General features: G+C 33.7%; 1 protein-coding gene across 1 annotated transcript; it reads left to right on the forward strand.

Moving 5' to 3' along the window:
- Positions 1-544: 544 nt before the first annotated feature.
- Positions 545-21178, forward strand: LOC141830127 (rRNA biogenesis protein RRP5; the record flags this gene model as incomplete). Its single annotated transcript, XM_074717615.1, is given in 36 exon segments — positions 545-641; positions 830-939; positions 1016-1138; positions 1246-1317; positions 2217-2309; positions 2630-2743; positions 2828-2947; positions 5705-5890; positions 5990-6064; positions 6213-6349; positions 7198-7329; positions 7715-7857; positions 7954-8019; positions 9836-9942; positions 10080-10160; positions 10227-10301; positions 10377-10478; positions 11461-11629; positions 11701-11831; positions 11959-12042; positions 12136-12236; positions 12553-12706; positions 12798-12872; positions 12939-13098; positions 13783-14392; positions 14778-14838; positions 16662-16807; positions 16882-17041; positions 17135-17233; positions 17422-17786; positions 17869-18045; positions 19023-19119; positions 19199-19354; positions 19485-19715; positions 19783-19866; positions 20759-21178. Coding segments are annotated over 36 exon segments (5001 nt in total), but the record flags the coding sequence as incomplete, so codon positions are not given.
- Between the last annotated feature and the right edge of the window lie 2293 nt (positions 21179-23471).

Below are 23471 nucleotides of genomic sequence, written 5' to 3' on the forward strand. Positions count from 1 at the left end.
ATGCATAGTGTTTATGCAAAAGTTTACTTTCTGGAAAGTTATCTTGGAGTCGTGCATTGATGTAAGTTATCCTTAAGGGGAATGCGGCATCAATGGTCACTTGTAGGGTATTGCTTGTAGAGTCACCATGTGGAGGGAAACATAGAGTGGAGGGCCATGGTGGCAAAGGTTATTCACGAAGGTTGGGGGGATTTTGATGCTACATGAAAAGAGGAGTTGGAAAATTAAAAACTTGGGGGCTAATCTTCATGGTTCTGTTCCTTTTTTCAATTATTTAATTAATTAAATAATTTAAATTTAAATAAATATGATAATAATGAGTGCACTGTTAGTTTAACTTAAAACCACCAATATTTTTTCAAAATTATTCCTATCAATAATTTAATCATTATCAACCTATGAATGTTCACTCCCACATCTAGGCAAATGATAATTATGAGGTTGCATACAATACTATTTTATGATTGTGCCAAGGCATATTGGAAGTTCTTACATCTTGTTGGAAAAACAATCTTTGTAACTGAATGTTTTTGGTGCCTTCCAGGTCTTGAATGCTCAAGTAAAGAGCATGGAGGATCATGGCTACATTCTCTATTTTGGAGTCTCATCTGTTACTGGATTTTTGCCAAGGAATCAAAATGGTAACTACTGGACGGGGTCTGAGTTCATGAATTTTTTGTTCCATATGTAGTTTTTTCTACCTTCTGTCGCTGATTATTTTCTTTCGTTTTCCTAACTGTGATTTTGTCAATTCCATTGCATGAACTGACAGGAAATACTGCTCATGACTTTTCTTCTTCGAATGTGCTTATAGTATCTAGTTTTGCAGATAATCAACTTACTGCAGGACAATTTATACAGTGTTGTGTTAAAAGCATTGACAAAGCTCGAGCTGTTCTCTATGTTGATTCTGATCCTGATGTGGTCGCAAAACGTGTTGTATGTTTCGGTTCTTTCATTTGTCTATGTTTTTAGTATTTAATCTAATTTTGATTGTCTTGATATTCTATCACAGGTCAAAGATCTTAAAGGACTCTCAATTGACTTATTGGTTCCCGGCATGATGGTTAATGCTCGAGTGACTTCTGTTCTGGAGAATGGAATAATGCTATCATTTCTTACATATTTCACTGGAACTGTATGGCCTTTCGATTTTTTCATTGCTTATATTTTTGAAGGTGCAAGGTTTTGAAATTGAATAAGATGCATTCACCTGGTTGCTTATAATCTAATGCTTTTTGATAGGTTGATATGTTCCATTTAGAGAATGCTTTCCAAAGTGGAACATGGAAACACAACTATGCTCAGAACAAAAAGGTATTACATTCTCATTGTCAATGAGTTAGTTGTTACCTAGAGAATAACCTTCTTTCTAATTTTTTTTGACACGAGCTACAATGTTTAGTGGCTTTCCAGATGCTTTCAATCGTTAGATTATAGAATGAACTACATTTATTTCTTGTTTCTTGTATTTATCTGATCATCAAAATTTTAAAAAGATGTTAAAAGCAGCAAGCAATTGGTCTACTTCACACATATAGGGCATGCGGCGGCATATTAGGTTATCACTAAATATATTAAAGTAACAGTTTACACTTCTAACTATCTAATGTGTGAACTATTAATTTGAGGTTATTCAATTTGGCTCAAGGTCATGTCAAATAAGTCAATGAGTTGTGTTATGTGGCCAGATATCGACAATTATTGTTTAATGTTTCCAAGTGGGCTGTAGCTCACTTAGGGAAAGTTAATGTCTGACACTGATTTGTTATTGTCGACCTTATGTCTACCTTAAACCTGGTTGATATGAATAGCAACTGTCTCGGTTTGGTAAATCAAGTTACTTTTTGGGTGCATTTTTGGTTTACTACAACTTAGTCTGGCATATTCTGTTGACCAACATATTTTGATTGTACTTGTTCTCATTCTCTGCGGGCCATTACTGTAATATTTAGACAAGATTTTACTAGATAATGGCGTTGATTACTTCTATTCCTCATATTGTCATCTCTGTCTATTTCCATATCTTTCGAGCTTGTGGTTTTTATGTTTATTGTTGTAAATAATTTTTATCGTTAATTTTTTGCGGAGCTCTTTCTGCTATAATCATTCTTCTGTGGTCCTATTTTATTCTGTGTGGATTTCAGTTCCATCATTTGAATGGACTGATCTACTGCTCTTTATCTCACCTTTGGCTCATTGTACTTTGATTCTAGGTGATTGCTCGGATATTGTTTGTTGATCCATCAACTAGGGCAGTTGGATTGACCTTGAATAAGTGTCTTGTGGATAACATAGCTCCACCAGCTGTATGTATTCTGAAATCATTTCTGATGTTGCTAATTTATTTTTCATTTGTTTGGAGGATGCAGTATCTCTTTTTGAGAGAACCAAACAAAATGTGTATAAAGATAATCTCTAATTCTTTGTCAAAACAATTACACAAGGAGACATACTGACCAAATTTATGCTCCTTGGATTACGTAAAAGTTTTAGCAATCTTTAAATGTGTTGGTTATTTATTTAGGGCAATTGAGGAAGTTATAGTTGCATTGATAGATTTTTTTTTTTTGCATTGATCAAAATGATGTGTGTTGCTAAATGTTTGTTTTTTCTTTCTTCTTTGTAGTATGCTATAACTGGAGAAATTTATGAAAATTCACAAATATTGAGGGTTGATAAGGGGCTTGGATTGCTTTTGGAGATACCTTCTTCTCCTTCTCCTTCACCAGCATATGTCAATGTAAGCCCAGTGGTTCTTCATGGTTGTGCTACTCCTATAACATCACACATTTTGTGATACTAGTTGTTACTTATGTTTGAACAGACATTTGATATTTCTGATAAAACATTGAAACTGGAGAAAAATTTCAAGGAAGGTGATTATGTTCGTGTTCGCATTCTTGGTATGAAACATCTTGAAGGACTGGCAATTGGTACCTTGAAGGTATGCTTTTTTTGAGATAACTTAATTACTATGATTGTTATATGGTGAACATCATCAATTTGTTTTTTTTTAACTGAAGAATTGCTATCAAGATATAACACATGTATCTTATAAAATAGCGCACAATGAAGATCGGCTTATTTAAAAAAAAAAGAGAATATTTAAGCTTGATGGACAAAAATATGTGCTGTAGTTAGTTTTAGTATTTTTTTAATATTTATCAACAATTAGAGATCAATGGAGATACCATTTCTTAGAATAAAACTGAGTGGCTATGTTTAGCTTATGAATGGGGATAGGCAATGGGATTCTTGTGTGGTTATGGTGTGCCCTTTAGTCTAAATTGAAGATTTGTTAAGATTTTGGCACAACAAATCATAAATTCTTAGCCATGGTGTCAGGTAAACAAATTCAAAATTATATGTATATATATTTTAAGATTTGCATGAAATAGTAATCATTAGGAGATAGGTAGGTCCTACTAATTTTAAATGTGGGAAAATAAGTAAAGATATAATAATTAATTTAATGATGATCAACAGATTCTATAATGAACAAAAAATCAACTATGGCCAGTTTACTTTGTTAGAAAGGTGGTGGTGGTGGTAGTGAGGGAGGGAAACTTAAAAGGAAAGAAGGTTATTTTCCTCTTAATTTCTTATTCACAAATTGGGAAACAGGAGAGCAATTTTCACTATATTGGTCGTGGTGATAAGGTGGCTCAATTTTATTCAATTTAATTTGTCTAAATATTCAATATAAATAAAAATGTAACCTTGAATATAACTTCTTTTGTCCACTCTACCTTCCACCCTACCTTTTAAAGGAAGCACAAAGTGGCAATAGCTTCCTAATCTATGATATTCTCCAAAGTGAAAGCAATAGAGTGAAGTTGTAGAAGAAGGGACTAGTGTAGAGGGAGTTCAAGATACACATGTACTGGCAATAATGGATTGAAATTTCAATTCCATGTTGGTCAACATTGGTGAAACTTGTTATTTTGCCTGTCGATCAATGCGTAGAGCAACTTTGAGGCAATGAGAAGATGAAGGCTATTGATGGGCTATGGTGATGGATGACGTTCAGGAGAAGCTATTGTGAGCTCTATGATTACCACAACACATTGACAAGTGGGGGTTATGTAAGGATTTTGTGATGTTGCTGAGGTTTTACAAGGGTTCTAACGAGGTGACAGGAGGATTTGATGAGGTCCCTTGAGAGTTCTGTGAGGTCACACAACATTCATGAGGGTTTTGGTTCTCGTCGATCAATGCGTAGAGCAACTTTGTGACGACATGATGAAGGCTATTGATGGGTGACGGTGATGGATGACGTTCAGGAGAAGCTATTGTGAGCTCTATGATTACCACAACACATTGACAAGTGGGGGTTATGTGAGGATTTTGTGATGTTGCTGAGGTTTTACAAGGGTTCTAACGAGGTGACACGAGGATTGGATGAGGTCACTTGAGAGTTCTGTGAGGTCACACGACATTCATGAGGGTTTTTGTTCTCATCCTCTTTAGTCTTTAATGCCTTTGGCACCACGTGTCAAATCTCACATCCAAAGGTCACTTGGTTCTTTGCCTCAGGGCCTGTGACACGATATTGTCAGTATGCCTAACATATGCTAGCATGATACCAACACCCATCTGGTTCTACTTGGGGAGTTGAAACCTTAGGTTGGAACAAAATTTTAAGCCTTAACAGAAATGCATTTTTAATAGAACTCGATGACACATAAATCTAAGCAACTAATGCAAAATTATTAGAACACATGCCTTGTTGTCTATTAATTATTATATTTCCATCCTATACTATGGAATAAAGCAATACCTATACATTTCTATAATTTTGATCAGTACACATATCAATACTACATTATCATAAATCTAATTTGGAGGTTAAGCGCAATTAGAGTCTATAACTATAGAAAAACATATCCTAGCAATGGAATCACAATAAATCTTTCCTAATTTACCATGGGATAAACCTTACTTATCGGAGTAAGTCCCTAACACTAGAAGAAAGGATCCAATTTCTTTGAGAGAGAATTGGAGGACAACACCAAGAAACTCCTTGTTGTAGTTGTGCCCTAAATGAGAAATTGAGGCTTTATTATACGGATAAAAGAAGGGCCACAACTTTTAAATCGGGTGGGGTGATCTATCCATAGGTTAGAGTGTGTGTTGCAGGATCAAGTTAGGAGATTCCTAGCTTGTCAGGAGGTTTGACCTTCTTTTCTTAAAATTTTATAGTTGTTATCCAAGTTTAAAATTTTGAGCTATGTCAAAGTTTCAATTTATTATTGGAATGATGTGGTTTCAATACCGCATCATGCTCAGGTCGTAATGCAAACTTTTTTTTATTAAAATTTTATAGTTGTTATCAAGGTTTAAAATTTTGAGTTGTGTCAAATGTTCTGTATATGATCAAAATTATATGATCTCAACATGGCACGATACGAGTTTCATTACTTTAAAAAATATATTAATTAAAAAATATTTTTATTAATATGTGATTGTTATAGATTTTTATTATTGAGTTGTGTCTGAGATGTTGAATGTTGAGTTTAAGTTTTGATATTGCCTTGTGAACTGTTTGATGGTTTTCTTTCAGTACAATGACCACAACGTTTTGTACCCCTTGACCCTTTTTTTTTCAAATCTATTTTGACTTTTGAGAGTTCATTTTGGAGGAAAGAGATTGTTTGGATATGGCAGAATCTTCTGAGATCCATTTTTCTTTTGTTCGCAGGCTAGTGCTTTTGAAGGGCCTATTTTCACACACTCAGATGTAAAGCCAGGAATGTTGGTGAAAGCCAAAGTGATTAGTGTTGGAAACTTTGATGCACTTGTGCAGTTATCAAGTGGCATAAAAGTGCTTTGCCCCCTCCGACACATGTCAGAGCTAGACATTGCAAAGCCACCAAAAAAATTTAAGGTGTTTTTTTTCTCATTTTAGTTCTTCAGTATAGCATAATGCATTTCTTATCTTTTGGAGTTCTATCACCTTCATTTATATATTATCTTTAATATGCAGGTTGGAGCTGAATTACTCTTTCGTGTGCTCGGTTGTAAGCACAAGAAAATAACTGTCACCCACAAGAAATCACTAGTATGTCCAATTCACTGTCTAAGAAGTTATTTTTCCTGTTCCAAATAGATATTGGCATATAGATATATTAATGCTTGCTATTTCTAATGTCAAATTTCATAATGTCCACTTTCATATATTTAATTCTGGAAATTATCTTAATCATTAGGTTAAATCCAAGCTTAATGTGGTAGCATCATATACCGATGCAACTGAAGGATTACTTACACACGGATGGATTTGCAAAATTGAAAAGCATGGATGTTTTGTAAGGTTTTATAATGGTGTTCAGGGTTTTGCCCCCAGGTTAGTGTGTTCTGCAGTTAATATCTAAAAGATCTGGCTTACTTATTCCTATAAATTTCATTTTATGAAGTCTGCCATTGGAGTTGGTTCATCTATGTCTGCTTTTTGATCCAAGTCATTGCCTTTTCTAACATTTGTAGTACCTAAAGAATATTAGTAACGCAAATGAATTATGTTGATTTGAATTTTCTGTTAATTAATTTGTAGATGTATAACTACATACAAATACCAAATCTTCTCAGAGAAAAAGTTGTTTAAGATTTAGGACTTACGTTGTTGCAGTTTGCAATGCCTAATTAGATTTGGCATGTTTTTCATTTCCCTGCAACTGATGTTTGAATTTGTTTTATAAACCATAAACTCTATCAAATATGGTTGTCCAAATACATCTAGTTACTTATATCAATCATTTTAGTCAGAGTAAAATTTATATTGTGCATTTTTGGAGTTTACCAATTGACATGTCAACCAACTTATCATTTCTTTTTATTCTTTGGATGAAACGTTTCCATGGACATTCCTCTCGTTATATTTTTTTATTGTGATTTGAACTATGTTTTTAATGGTTATCACATTCCTTATTGCTGTTAGGATTTGTCTTTTGCATAGGTCCATTCAATTTGATTAATTTTAAGTCAATAAAAATTTATTCTTGTTAAACTACTGATAAAATTTCTTTTTTGTCTCAGAAACTAATTTTCCAGAGTACTAACAGTTTTTTTCAGCTTCACATATGTTATATCGCTGGTTTTATTGAGTGTTTATGTTGGAAATTTAATAAATCAAACTTCACCTTTTAATTCAATTTTTATTAGCCAATGTTTTTTCATTCTTCTTTGTGTCACTAGATCTGAGCTTGGATTGGAGCCTGGAAATGAAGCTGATTCTGTTTTTCACGTTGGGCAAGTGGTGAAGTGTAGAATAACAAGTATAGCTCCTTCAAGAAGAATTAACCTTAGTTTCATCACATCTTCTACAAGGTTTGCAACTCTAAACATTTAGTTCTTTGGTTGATTGTCTTTTACTCCTTTTTGAGTCCGAAGTGTAAACTGAGGTTGCTCACACTAATTGATCTGAACCTTCATCATGTATTGTGTGTGCTTCTGCGTGCTGTTGAATATTCCATATTGAAACATCTGTCGATTTGTGGGACATTTTGTTAGGTTGATATTCAGATTGAATATCTACATCATAGTTAGCTGTAAAGACTGCACTTCATGCCTACGATAAGCTATATTATACTTATTGCATGACTTAAACTTAGTTTCTGAGAAGTGAGAATTGCCTTGTTTTCTTGAAATTTTAGCTTTCTATAAAAAATTCATTTAGCATGCCACTTGAGAAGTGATTTCTTATAATATGCAGGGCTCCTAACAATGACATGGTCAAGTTGGGTTGTATTGTCTCTGGTGTTGTTACAAGTTTGACTCCCACGGCAGTTATTGTTAATTTGAAGGATGGCCACATGAAGGGGACAATTTTTAATGAGCATTTAGCAGACCATCAAGGTGTGTGTTCTATATTAACTATGTTTTATGGTTCATCTTTTTATTCTGAGGTAGTGGTTTATCATCAAGATTCTAATTCCTCTGTGCAATCCTCAGGGCATGTTACTTTACTCAGATCATTATTGAAGCCAGGGTATGAATTTGATCAGCTTCTGGTGCTAGGTATATGCTTCTTGTGTATCTTTTATAATTTCTCTTATTAATAGTATTAGTTCTAACATTGCACTTTAATGTTTTCACTGTTTGTTTAGGTTCACTGTTTCAGTTTACTTGCTACTGTCAGAATATCAGATAATATAATATTCTTATCCCGCGGCTTTAAAATATTAAATTAGTTGCCGGTTTTCTTTTGCATTAAATTATTAATTATTTTCTCTTATTATTTCTTTAAGCAATCAGTAACACAACTAGCATGAGCTAGAAATTTATTTTATTGGATCCATGATTTATTATGGAAAAAAATAAACAGACAATCAAATGCCTGATTATAGAACCAATGCTAGTGTTTTGAAAATAGGTTCGGAAGGATGAACCAATCAGCCTCTAAGAAGCGTTTTAAAACTGGATTTGACTGATCAGTTCAATTGGCAAAATCCAGACCATTTTAATGTAATATCTGGAAAGGAGCCAAGTTCTTTAAAATATTATAACTACTCAAAATATTTTACCCGATCCATGATATATTATGGAAAAATAAACAGACAATTAAAATGCCAGATTATAGAACCAATGCTAGCGTTTTGAAAATTGGTTCAGAAGGATATCCAGACCACTTTAATGTGATACCTAGAAAGGAGTTAAGTTCTTTAAAATATTATATTTAGCCAAAATTTATATCATCATCGTGTTGGCGCAGTGGTTGTGATAGTCACTAATGAGGTGGTAAGTTTTATCTTTTGATTTTTTATGATAGTCCATTTTGCAATTTATCTTAATTTTTAAATATTTAGTACCGGTAGAAATATAATTCAGTCATTGCTTGACCATGTGGCTGGCAGCTTTGTCAACTTGTTCTCCTGAGTAGTTCTAAGAATATCATCTCTAGGTCATGATTTTCTAGTTGAACAGTGACCAATGCAATTCTATCAGGAGAAAGTAAATAAATTGGTTTGGTCGTTGGTTGCCCAAACCACTTTGATTTACAAAATACTATTGAAAACATAATTGATTATCTGTCTACAATTAGCACAATGGAGAAATATTAATAAATGCTGTATTGTTATGTATACACCTAATTACTAATTGAGGGGCACAACTAGCACATAACCCTTGCTCGGGCTATGTGCGGAACTGCCTAGGCAGATTTTGAAGGGCACATCAAAGCGACCACATCTGGCTGTATATCTATGACCCATACGGTCTGCGTGGACAGTTAAACAATCTCATTGAGTTAATTTGAAGCAATTTTAACTTTTAATCAAATTGACAAAAAACCTTAAGCCACTTAATTTACTATCTTGTAACATAGTATGTGTTGGACACTTGTTTTTGCAACTGTTAAATACTTTTTGATATCAATATAAATACATTTTTGATATTTCAATAATGACCATCATTGTCCCTGCATATTGCATGCATACGTGGTGGGCTGACTGCATACGATTATATAGTCAATTTTAAATCCTTGCGACTTAGTATTCATTTACTTCAGCATTTGCAATTATATAGTTAAAATACTAACTAAGACACTACATAGGTAAGCACATGCTCAAAATATTGGGTACCAAAGAATCATATATACGTGACAATATGATTGTATGATATGGTAGTGTAGTGCTGAGTTGGATGTCAACTTTTATTTAAATGTGTTGAAAATATTATTTTTAAATTGGTATTATATGTTACTTGATATGTTCAAGGTTTTTTATGGAGTTAATTGACTGCACTGCTTTAAACTTGACTTCTTTTTTTGATAAAACTGATGTTCATGTATCATGCATATGATACCCTACCTTTTTTTCTTCCAAATTCTTCTCAGATTTTGAAGGTGCAAATTTGATCCTTTCAGCTAAACACTCTCTTGTTAGTTCTGAGAATGAGATCCCTTCAGATCTTTCTCAGATCCATCCTCTAACTTCAGTATTTGTAAGTTGCATACTAATATGAAACCCCATATCTTCAAACCACTCTCCTACCGTTCTTTTCTTTCCTCAACTATTGGTTTGTCTACCTTTGGTGCAAGATCTAATTAAATTTGTGAAAAATATACTTGACTTAAACAGGGCTATATCTGCAACATAATTGAAAGTGGCTGTTTTGTCCGATTCCTTGGACGTTTGACTGGATTCGCTCCAAAAAATATGGTAAAATATGTTTGCATTGTATCCTTGCAATGTTCTTTTACTTAATTCTTCTTGTTGTTTTGAAAGGCAACCGACAGAATGGTTGACAACTTGTCAGATGCTTTCTTTGTTGGGCAAGCTATGAATTGCCACATTCTTAAGGTGAGAGTGTAGCTTAATGGTGTTCTTTGGTTCAAAAAAGTAGTGTTACATAATTAAGAAAGATTGCATCTACAGGTGAATAGTGAAGCTAGACGAATAAAGCTTGCCTTGAAGCAGTCTCTGTGTGCATCGCCTGGCATTTCATACATTCAAGGTTATTTTCTTGAGGAAGATAAGGTAGATAATTGCTTCCTTTTACATTATAGGAAAAAAATATTTTTTTTTTCAATTTTTTTACTCAAGTGGTTTTTTTGGCGATCTTGTTGTATGAATGCTAAAACAATACAAATTCAGTTTTTTTTTTTTGTTTTTGCTGACCTTTCTGTTAATATATAAAGTTGGTCATTGATTTTGTTTAAAGCTATACTCCTGGACCAGATTGTTTTCTTAAGAGACTTTCATATTTTCCATTTCCTAAGGCTTTGATTTTAGGTACTGATCTTGCATGTTGATTGTGTGAGGGTATTAAGTTCATTGTGCACATTTGCAAATACAAATCAAAAGAGAATCATATTTTTGTTTTATTTCTTTTAGTACACAAAGAATATTTGATTGTGTAGATAATTGAAAAACTTAATTTATGTACATGTTACAATTCTATCAAGGTGTAGTACAAAATCTTGACTGCTAATTATCCTGTTTGCTTTAACCGTGTAGGTGACATGTTGTGGCATTTCGTAACTACTATGTAAACCTATTAGACCGTTACATCTGCTTAATATAATTATAGTTGATATGTGATTGTTTCAATTTCTCAAATTAATTGACTAGCTTGTAGAGTCTTGCTATCCTACGATTAGCTCTACTACAAGTTATTGTGCTGGAAGGTATATGAATCCATTTTTCCATAACATGGCATAGTCCATCTTATTGCTGGATTTAACTATGTTGTATGTCTATCATGTGAAAATACCAGCAGCATGACATGGCCTTCCACAACTGGTGAGTATGAGTGAGTGGATTGCACCATCATCATAGAACTGGTTATTTGATGCTTGGTTATTGCTTTTTGATTGCTGAACTCACCTTTTGGGATAAAAATTTCACTTCTTACCATCGTATTCACCTTATCTACTTCTTGGTCTTGGTCCAAAGTGTTTGTCTTTTTTTTTTTTGTTTTGCATCAAAAATTTATTTGCATGTCCATTTTATATCGCAGATAGCTGGGATGCAGATATCAAATGCCAAAGATCTTGGTGTGAACTGGGTGAAGGATTTTATAATTGGCAGCTTGGTTGAGGGTGAGATTCAAGAGATAAAAGAATTGGGTGCTGTAATTGGCTTCAAAAATCATCGTGACATTGTTGGATTTTTGGCACATAAGCAATGTAAGTTCATATACTGTCTCTGCTCTGTTAGTTCATTACTTGAATACTCTTTTTTTTTTTTTAATTTTCAGCTGGGGGTGCCAATTTGGAAGTTGGTTCTGTTGTTAATGCCTTGGTTCTGGACATAGCTAAAGTTGATGGAATTGTGGATTTATCCCTTAAACCAGAACTAGTCCACAGTGCTTCTGGTGAAAAGAAAAAGGTAACTTCTTGTCTAAGTTCTCCTTTAAAGAAGTCATAAATTAAGGTTTTAACTCGTGGTAGTGTTTATACTTTTTTTCCCATAGTCAATGTATTTTGTTTCCACTTAATTGTTCATTTTGTTCTAGAAGCGACACAGGAGTGCATCTTCAGACTTAGAGCTACACCAAATAGTGAATGCAGTTGTTGAAATGGTAAAAGAAAACTATTTGGTAAGCAGTTGACCAAAGTTTGGTTATAAATGCAGCTTATACTCAATATACAAGCCTATTATATTTTTTATGCTGTTGACCTTCCGAATCCAGGTTCTTTCTGTTCCAGAATACAACAATGCTATTGGGTTTGCGTCAATAACTGATTACAACATTCAAAAGCTTCCTCACAAGCCCTTTGAATATGGACAAAGGTAAAACTAAGTCTGTAAAAAGTGTAAACATGGGTGAGAATGGTAGGTAGAATCTGTCATGTTTCATTTATTGAGGACAGATACATTGTAATCCCTTCCTATTGACAATTGTTTTGCATTACTTATTTTATCATGATCAATTTCTACCACTGAGAGTCACAGATGGATAGTTTATTGGAGGCATTTAATAAGTTCTTTTAATATTTGTATGGTCTCCACGTCCCATGTTTTCGTTGTTATTAGATCTAGTCATTCTTAATGCAATTATTCCTGAATTTTCATTTTGCCTTTATACTGATATTACACCATATAACAGTGTTATTGCCACTGTCGGGGAGGTTCCAAGCTCTGAATCCTCTGGAAGGCTTCTATTGTTTCTTAATTCTTTTACTGATGGCTTGAAGAATTCTAACTCTAAAAGAGCGAAGAAAAATACTCGCTACACTTTAGGATCACTTGTTGAAGCTGAGGTAGGCCAATATTTTGTCTATCATGGTACAATGTAATTTGGATGATCATGTTTATGATGCCATCTAATTGATCTGGGGATGTTTGATCAAGGTTATGGAAATAAAGCCTTTGGAACTTCTTTTGAAATTTGGTTATTCATTACATGGGAGAATCCATATAACCGAGGTACAATTTGTGTTTCTTGATTGTCACATTTGGTAGTTGTATATAAACTAAATTCTTGCATGACAGGTATTTGATAATGGAGAGTGTATGGAACATCCTTTTGCCAAATTTAGAGTTGGACAGTTACTCAATGCCAGAGTTGTTGCAATACCTGGGCATTCAGGAAAAGGCACAAAAGGGCATAACTGGGAATTGTCAATTAAACCCTCAGTCATGGCTTGTATAGGTACATTTCATCTTGTATCTTTATTCTTATTTGTTGGTACAGTCTGTCGTCCTTGTAGATATTTTCTACCATGGATCTCTTACCAGGCCCTTATTTCTTAAATTTTCTTTGGTTCATCTGCATTTCTGGATGTTAAAGCTAATATGCATAGCATAAAAAAGGAGTTCAGAGATTGTATGACAGGTGAAACTTTTAGTTGGAAAATTGGAAAAATGCTTGAAATGATTTTATGGTCTTACTTGAGGCATAAATATTTTCTTTTCTGTTCATTTTTTCTGCGGAGGAAATAATTTCATTCCACAAGTGTTAGACATTTTAATGGACCATAAAATTGTGAAACTTCTAGACTTTATGGTCTGATTTGAGGGCGAAATATGTTCTATCAATCTTTTGAAATGTATATATGGCATGAATAATCATCCAAATCCAGCTTTTAATATTCTATCAATCTTTAATGAAGACATCAAAAATCACTTGTATATGCTTGTTAAACTAAATGTAAATTGGACTCTTCCGAACCATAAATGTCTGATATTGTTCTAAGAGATTAAGTTTTTGTGATAAGGGACTACTCTATCGATGAGTACTTTTCTTTCTTGATCTTTTCTATTTTTGTTTAATTTATATTGTATTTAAATTTTTTTGAATAAAGTATTGATCTATTTATCTGGATCTATCTTTTAGCAAGCACGGAGAATTTCACCACTCATGTCGATGAGCAGTTTAACTTCTCAGCTGGAAGAAGCATTACTGGATATGTTGTCAAGGTGGACCCTGAGTGGGTTTGGTTAACTGTGTCTCGATCTGTTATGGCCAATATGTATATCCTTGATAGTTCTTCCGAACCCATCGAGCTTGAAAATTTTCAGCATCGTTATAGTGTGGGCCAAGCCATCAGGGGTCACATCTTGGATATAAATGAAGAAAAAAAATTGTTGCAATTGGCAGCATATCCATCTTTTGATTTTGATATAGTTAAAGCTCATGAGACTGATAGTCAAAAACCTCGACGTGCTGTCCAACAATTTCGTCAAGGTGATATAGTGGTTGGTAGAATCAAAAAGATTCTTCCTGGTGTTGGTGGAGTTCTTGTACAGATAGGTCCTCATCTATTTGGAAGGGTTCACTATACTGAACTTGCGGATGACTGGCTTCCTCTTCCGTTATGTGGCTATCAAGAAGGCCAGTTTGTTAAGTGCAAGATTCTTGAGATGGGTCGTTCATCAGAGGGACCTCTACATGTCGATTTATCTCTTCGTGCTTCAATTACCACGAACCAGCATGATCAAAACTTGTAAGTCTAATTCCCTATAGGTCTGTACAAAACTCAGATAAACTTTTATTTTACAAAAATCTGATATGTTTCTCATAAATGCTAGTGGCTAAGTGATTAAATTTTATGCAAATATGTGTACAATTAAATACATCAATGTAGGGTATTTGCACATTTAGTGAATGTATGTGTGTCCATGCAGGCATCTCATACCAAGCTAAATTTAATCTATCAGGCAAAAGCCTGGAGGTACTTAAGGTGCTTGGGAACTTGTAAAATTCTTATAGAGTGTTAAGAAATATAAGTTTGTTTGCCACTATGACAGACACACATTTGATATTTAAAAGTGCATACTAGTACCTGACTGTCTAATTTGCTTGACAACACTTTATATGATGAATTTTAGGGGTTCTTGCAGTAAGAGATATGAAAAGATCGAGGATATTCATCCCGACATGAAGATTCAGGTACCTATATTTAACCTGAATGCTTGACTTATTTTTATAAGGCGATCGTGTTCTTGTATTACACCCCATTTGAAAATGCTTATAGAACTATTTCTGATGTATTTAATCAATTGACTTCAATCTGAATAGATGTTTATTTTATCCTATATACTAGTTCTTTACCCATGCTTTCATAATATTGATTTCAAAAAAGTCCAACAGTTGAAAGCTATCATTTAAAATGATCTGATTTTCCTATCTTTTGCAAACAAAATTATCTGACTAAAATAAAACTATCTTTTGGAAATCTAATAAACCTAGCATTTTGAAGTTGCTAAGTTAAAATAAAATTGTTATAATTTAAATTTATCTTTATTTATATTTTTATTAAGACTCTAGTTTTAAATTTGTATTAATATTTCATATTTAAAATCTCATAGAAATATTATTCTTCATAAAATATTAATTATTTAATATAATACTATAGAAGTGTTTTTATATAGATTTTGAATACTTTATAAATTATAATTGGGTCTTCAAAGTTTGGTATTAAGCTTTGGAATCTTATCTTATTTTTTACGCACTAAATTGAAAAAATGTTTGGTTACAAGCATTAGAAGTACAAATAATGCTGACTCTTTGGCAAAATTTCAAGCATTAGCATAACATAATTAATAATACTTAAATATTTATGTAGGGCACTGAAATATATAAATCAAACTTATTCAAAGTTGAAAATTAGATGTTTTTTTTATCTGTTTGGCTTTGGTTTAAGTTATTTAAATTTCTCAATTTCTGTTTGGTTTCAAGTTAAATTTGCATAAACAGTGAATACTGAATCTAACTGTCAAGGTTTTATATGTATGTATGTATTGTGACAAAAGGTGATAGCCTCACCCTGGGGGCCCCTCTAGTACTGTCTCAAGCGATATGAAAGAGAGGTAAATCATGGGGGGCTTCACCTTGGCCCAGTGACCCACTGCATGAGGGGGTGAGGCAACCAGGGGCCATTTTGCACCCGTTGGGAATCGACTCCTAGACCTTATTGTGGCAGCTCCTATGTAGAAACCAACTGAACCAGCCCGTGGGGGCATTATATGTATGTTTAGATGGATGGATGTGTAGGTATATGTAGCTAAGTTGGTGTGTCTCTTAGTGTTATTGGCTTATTGTGTTCATTATCAAACTGTTGTTACTTCAACAACAAGCTTAAAGTAGTTTCTAAATTGTTTTTGATTGATACCTTTAATTTTCAAATTTGATTTCAAACTCAACCAACCAAAAAAATTTTGGTTTGATTTCACATGGAATTGAAACAGTTCTGGTTTCATTTCAGTTTTAATTTGTCAAACTGAAATATTTCAATTGAATATTCATAGAAAGATAATAAATCTAATTTTGCCCTAATCTTATTATTTCTGTATGGTCAACATATGATCAATGATATCAATTTCCAATTTTTAAAATGTTTGAAAGCCATCCATTAGTGAAGAATCATATTCCAAAACGTTGATTATGAAATAGTCAAACTTCTCTTGGTAGTGAAAACAATTTTAAATCAAGTGTAGTTGTAAACAATGATGCAATTACACGGGTTGAAAATCTGAAAACATGCAAGTATACCGGACATACTTTAATGATTAATGCATTTTATTTCAAAAAATCTGATTCAAAATAATTCTACATGCATTAATGTTCTATAATTAATGATCTACAGTATGTTATATCAATTTATATGTATTTTTAAGATTGTTTTTTTTTTTTGGGGGGGGGGGGGGGGTTATGGATTTCTTCTACTTCCACAATAGTTATAGATTCTTGACTTAATTACTCTTAACTTGCAGGGTTATGTTAAGAGCATCACAAAAAATGGTTGTTTCATTTCACTTTCTAAAGTGATGGACGCAAGGATACTTTTGTGTAATTTGTCAGATGATTTCATTGACAATCCTGAAAAAGAATTTCCTGTCGGAAAGCTTCTACATGCTAAGTAAGTTTCTGAATAAAAATAGTAGTCCAAAAAATTGTTTAATTCTGATCTCTGTTAATTCTAAACCTATTCAGAGTATTGTCGGTGGAACCGTCTTTGAAAAGAATTGAAGCTACATTGAAAACTGGGGAGATTGAAACAATAAAAAGTCTTCATGTTGGTGATATTATTACTGGCAAGATCAGGCGGGTCAAGTCTTTTGGACTTTTTATTGCAATTGATGAGAGCAATAAAGTAAACAATCTACCTTGGTTTTCTTACTATTGATCATTTGAGCATTAAATATCGCAGAAACTTACATTTTTTTCTTATATTTTAAATGTATAGGTTGGTTTGTGTCATATATCAAAATTATCAGATGAGCATATTGATAACATTGAACAGATTTATAAAACTGGTGATACAGTAGCGGCAAAGATTTTGAAGGTATGCTTTTGTCGTAATCTTGTTTAGAATGGTGTAATGGGGTTGCCAAATTTTATCTTATTGACAAACTTGATTCATTTATGAGGTGTAGATCTATCTTCATTTACTGAAGCTAATCTAAATTGTTTTGCATAATGCCCCTAGACATGCTCTTGTTAGCTTATTTTTTCTTTACATTGAATTATCAGATTGATGAAGAAAGGCAGAGAATATCCCTAGGGATGAAAAAATCCTACTTGGAGGATGGTGGTAGTATTGACAGGACTGTTGATGTAGATGCTGACCATAAGGATGATCACCAGAATGGTGCTTCATCCATTGATAATCCATTTCTTGAATTGCAGCACAGTGAGGACATAGCTGATGGTGGTGGCCCTGAGATTTTTGCACAGCCAGGAAAAAATACTTCTGTTCTTCCTCTTCAGGTTTCTCTGGAAGAATCAGAGGATTCTGATGTAGATAATCCTGAGATTGTCAACAAGAATGATGCCAATGACAATGGTCAGCTTGACAAAAAAGACAGACGGGCAAAAAAGAAGGCCGAGGAGGAAAAGTGTGTGGGGCATCTATTTTATGTATATAAACTAGAAATACTGAGTTTTATTTTCTGGTTTTAAATTCTAATTGTTTTGCAGGGAGCTTGAAATCAGTGCTTCTGAGGAAAGACGTCTGCAGAATGACATTCCAATGACAGAAGATGAATTTGAGAAATTGGTTAGGAGCTCACCAAATAGTAGTTTTGTCTGGATAAACTACATGGCTTTTATGCTTAGACTAGCAGATATTAGGAAAGCACGTGATATTGCTGAGAGGTATCCAGTTACTTCAATGTTATTTTTTGGTTTTATAGTCTGTAATCTTTATGGGTTAGCTATTGTTGAGGTAAGACAGTCTGTTTTAAATAGATCTTAATCTTCCAATTTGTTGATTTAGTGTTGGTACGGTAGATATACGTTGTTGATGATAAAGAATTTATGAAATGTTTGAAAACATTTTTCTACAAATTCAAGTTTATCCTATTGGCTTGTTTTAACACACAAGCCTGTATGAAATGTAGCTTTATAGATAGAAAAATAGGAAGTTTAAAATTTCACACACAAGCCTGTAAAAACGAGAAAAATTTAAATAGGTAATAGAGTAGGACTGATTGTATGCTTATTTTAATTTGGAAGAGTTTTTGGAGATCATGTTAGAATTTGTATAAATGGTTAACGAATGTTGGATGCTTCATATTGGTACCAATATATAAAAGAGACATTCAATAAGCTATGTAGTTATAATGGGGTTAAGTTAATAAGTTATACTATGAAACTGTGGGAGAGGGTAATTGGGGTCAGATTAAAGGTCAAATGAGAATTTTGGAAATTAGTTTGCCATATAGATTATAAATGAAATCCAGCTTTAGTAATAGTAAAATCAAAAGTACAATTCAAATGATAACAAGAGATTAGTTCAAATTTTAAATGGAAGATATATGATATATGAAGGTCGTTAAGAATTTAACTTCGAACAATATTAATTTGGTAGTAATGAGAATGTAAGTAACATGCAGCCAAATTGAAAGAGATCTACGATGGTATCACTACTTATGGTGTTCCATATAGCTCATTCATTGTATATGATCCATGTAACCAATTCCATGTAATTTGAATAGGCCATCTGTTTTTTTCTTTGTTAAAAAACCAAATTTATAAATGACTTTAGATTTGATTTCAATTGCCAACTTATATTAAATGAACACAGTTTCTACTTTCTGTCCTCCAATGTTTTTCTGTCTTGTCTGTGATAGGGCTCTGAATATAATAAATATTAGAGAGGAAGGGGAAAAATTCAATGTTTGGGTAGCATATTTGAACTTGGAAAATGAATACGGAAACCCGCCAGAGGTAAATTCATGTTTTTTGTATTATCTTGTCAATTTAACCTTTTTTGTTTTATTTTACTAATTGATGAGGTATATACCAGGTGGCTGTGAAGGAAGTATTTCAGAGAGCATTGCAGTATTGTGACCCCAAAAAGCTGCATCTAGCTCTATTAGGAGTGTATGAGAGAACCAAACAACAAAATCTTGCAGAGGAGCTGCTTGAAAGAATGACGAAAAAGTTCAAGCAATCATGCAAGGTCAGTGGTAGACTTTGTCCCCATATATATATATATATATATATATATATATATATATATATATATATATATATATATATCACATAAAGAACCTTTGATCTGAGTGATCTAAGAGAATTTCACCTGACAGGTTTGGTTGCGCTGCATTCAAAATTTTCTGATGAATAATAAGGACGAAACTAAGTTAATAGTAAACCGCGCTCTTTTAAGTCTCCCACGGAAAAAGCATATTAAATTTATTTCTCAAACTGCTCTGATGGAATTCAAATCTGGTCGACCAGATCGAGGTCGGTCATTGCTTGAATCTATTTTGCGAGAATATCCCAAGAGAACTGACCTTTGGAGCATTTACCTTGATCAGGTTATTAAGCTCAACATTATTCTGCTTGTTTTTTTAAAAGATTTTCTTGACAGATTCTCTGTTACAGGAGATTTGTTTGGGTGATACAGAAGTAATCCGTGCCTTATTTGAGCGGGTGACATGTTTGAGTCTCCCTCCTAAGAAAATGAAGGTAATACTGTTCGTTTTTAGCGTGTGCTTTACATCACTTCTGGTGCCTCAGATCAATCCTTATATCCTGAAGGGTTTTTTTCTTTGTTATTGTTTGTATCATATTTTATAGCAACACATTAATCTAGTTCCTAAGAATTGTGGTTTATTACTACCATCATTTACCAATCCAGCTCAGAAGAGAATCTATTGCACATACACTTCAAAAATTTTTGTGTTCCCTTGAATTGTCAGATAGAGATAGAACTATAAATATTTAAATAACCAAATTACCTTTTGATGATTGTCTCATTATCCTATCTATATTTATTGATGGTGTTGCATGAACTTTAAGGTAGCTTAAATTCTTAATTTTGTTACCAGCGTAGGCAAAGTCTTCAACACTGTATGTTACTAACATTTTTTTTCTTACATCCTAGTATCGTGGTTTTTTTATAATAGTGTAATTCCTCATCCTACTTGCTGTTGGTTCTTAATATTTTCTGTTAGGAATTTAATTTTCTCTGTAGATTTTCCCATATGGATATGCTGGTTTTGTTGTGCTGTTCATAATCTTCAGTGGTGTTTGGTCTATAACTACCGTTTCTCTTCCATGTACCTTATGCTTCATTTTACCACTAGTGGAAGGAACATTTCTACTTTGCAAGGCATGATCAATTTTTAAAAATGATTTTAGGGGTTTTCATAGTTGTATTTTTTTTAACAACACATTTCAGCTTATTTACTGTTTGTCCCCATTGTTTCTGCATATCAGGAACTTAAATGCTTTTGGTAGATATTCCTTAGCCTAACTGAATAAATATGCATCCTGATTTAGTGATCAATGATGGATATGGTCTCTTCTCTGTCACCATGTTCATGATCTTCATGCTCATGCTGGTCTCTGTTTGTAGTTCCTCTTCAAGAAGTATCTGGAATATGAAAAAGCCCATGGTGACGAAGAAACAATCGAACATGTCAAGAGAAGGGCACTGGAATATGTTGAGAGCTCTCTGGCCTGATCTGTTACGAAACTTGAAGCAGGGCACTAGTAAGCCTGTGCCTCTTGTTGTGCTGGACCATCGGTTGGTTCCTGACGAAAGGGAACTTGAAATCTTATGGCTATGCATTCTCTGTTTTTTTCCTGCTAAACACAAGTGAATATCTTCGCAAGAGTTGAAACTAAGATTTGTATATGCACTGTTTAGCTGTGCAAATATTTGTGTAAATTATTTTGGACAACAATTCTGATGGGTTCTCCATCAGAAAAATTTTGTTATCCCTACCAGTTGTTAATTATTCCGGCCAATATTGTAAATATACTTTTCTTTCTAGAGATTTTTATTCCTGTTCTTTGGTTTACCATATTCCAAGTTTCCTGTATTTTGTTATTCATGTTATTTGGTATAGCATATTATTTGACTTGTGAATAAACCTACTAGACATTATCAGTTTTACCTTCATAACCGATACTACCTCGATTGCTATTGATAAAATTGTGGTATCTTTTCATCAATTAAGTGTATTTAAGCCATTTTATGATGTGGTATCCAATGACGTGGCATCCAATGATTTTCTTTGAATGCTCTATATATCTCTTATCCTCAAGAATGCAGTTTGGACATTAAGGATCTCAGGCCCCAAAATGGTTGCTAAATTCAATACAACTTGAATAGATTTCTTGACAATAGGAGAATTGCAACATTTACTATGCACAATTTGACAGCCATCAAAACCTCCTTTATGATAAGATTTTTTCCAGTTGTCTTTAAGAACCACAGGCTAATGAATCTCATGAATACACCGCAACCATATTCTAAAATTTTAATCCACAAGATTTTACCTTCGTAATTTTTACCATACTTATGAATTGTGTCCTGCACAAGCATACGCGCTTCTGAACAACACAATTGCCACTCAGAGCTAAAATAGGAAAACAGATTACTAGACCACATAAATGAAATCGACTAAAAGATTACTTCCTCTCTGCTGCGATAATCTTTGACTAACACAGCATAGTTGACAATAGAGCAAATAGCGAACCAAGTCATGCAAGTTAGATTTTCCAGAAAAATATTAATGTATACCTTGAGAACTTCTACTTCCTCTCTGCTGCGAGTTTACTCACCTTCGGCTAGAAAGGGTCATTGGCTGTGATCTGCAAAACAGGAAGGAAACAGTTACCCAGACATGAAAACAATTTGCCTCTACTCCTTGTTAAATGAACTAGCCTCTATATTTAGTCGGCCACATCAATTGTCAACAATCTTAAAGGTGGACACCACGATCACCAGCATGAGCACTTTCTGCTTGTTGAGCCTGTTCATTTTCTTCTAGTGAACTTTTATCTGTCAGATGAACCCTCCAAACTGGATCACCTTGCCTGCATGAGCAACAACAGTAGTTGCTGGTTCTTTGTGGCCCCAACAACACAGTCACTGCATCTGCAGCAACATCCCTTTTGTTCAGGGTAGCATTAGCATTCTGGACGGCAAGTGTAACTCCACATACAATCATCTCATCGTTTGTCTGCAGTACGCTGTTGACAAGTTACCTTGCAGTAAAGACAAGGCTGTGGAATTACTACCTGTTGAGATTGTTCATCAGGTTCTATTGAAGTTAAAATTAACTGATCCCTAATAAATCCACGTGAGTTGCCATTTACTGGGGTGGGGCAGGTGAATTGCAAATGCCTTTTTCTTTCAAGAGCAGTTGATGTTAATATCTTTTGATGCTTATGAGCAAAATCTCCACCCAAAAAATTATGAAAAAAATTTCCTTTTCTGAAAATACTATTTTATATTCCTAAAAGCATTAGCAACTCTCATATATGAACAAAAGAGGAAATAGAAAAGTCGTGATATCTCAAGCTGTGGAGATGATTCCAAACAGGCTTCATGAACATAAATCACGCAACTGCCGCTATACCACTCAACTCGCAACCTTTATTGCACTTTATACACAAGTTTACTTCAGTGCAATCGCCAATAGTAGAATCATCACTGACGTTTGTCACAGATAATTGGAAAAGAAAAACATCTTGTTTGATACTGGAAGCTGAAATATTCACACGTTGTATTTCGTATAATTTTACATCTAAAACGTAAACAAATTAATGAGTTATTTCAATTAAACAAAAACTCAATACTCCAAGTGAAATTCTTACGAGCATTATAAACTCTTAGAAATGCTATAAACAATTTTCGGCAGCTGCTTCATCAAAAGTACATTCAAATGCAAGGGGGCTCCGATGACGAAAGACAATTTTTTTTCAGTTATATTTTGCAGACAAAAAAATGTTTTCTTACTTGCTCTTAATCTTCACCATTCTATTCAAATCATAGAAGCACGAGGAGCTGAGCCATGTTAAAAAATTAACTTAATCTCAAATTAGCAGAAGTGAGCTATTTGTGACGATAGTGGTAACACGTACAGTCCCCAATATGCATCACCGGCAAAAGAGAAAAAGGCCGAGTGTTTGCTACCATAATATCTAAAGAAAGAAAACAGTTTTGAGAATCAAATCGTGTCAGCGTCTCATTTGAGGCTTGCGCAAAGAATCAATTATGGGCACCCTTTCTAACTCACCTCCTGGACAAGGAAAATAGTTGCCATACTGTTGGCCGA

Source organism: Curcuma longa, chromosome 5 (assembly GCF_044706935.1).
Source record: "Curcuma longa cultivar G26 ecotype Majalengka, Jawa Barat chromosome 5, ITB_CL_G26_1.1, whole genome shotgun sequence".
Taxonomy (NCBI): domain Eukaryota; kingdom Viridiplantae; phylum Streptophyta; class Magnoliopsida; order Zingiberales; family Zingiberaceae; genus Curcuma; species Curcuma longa.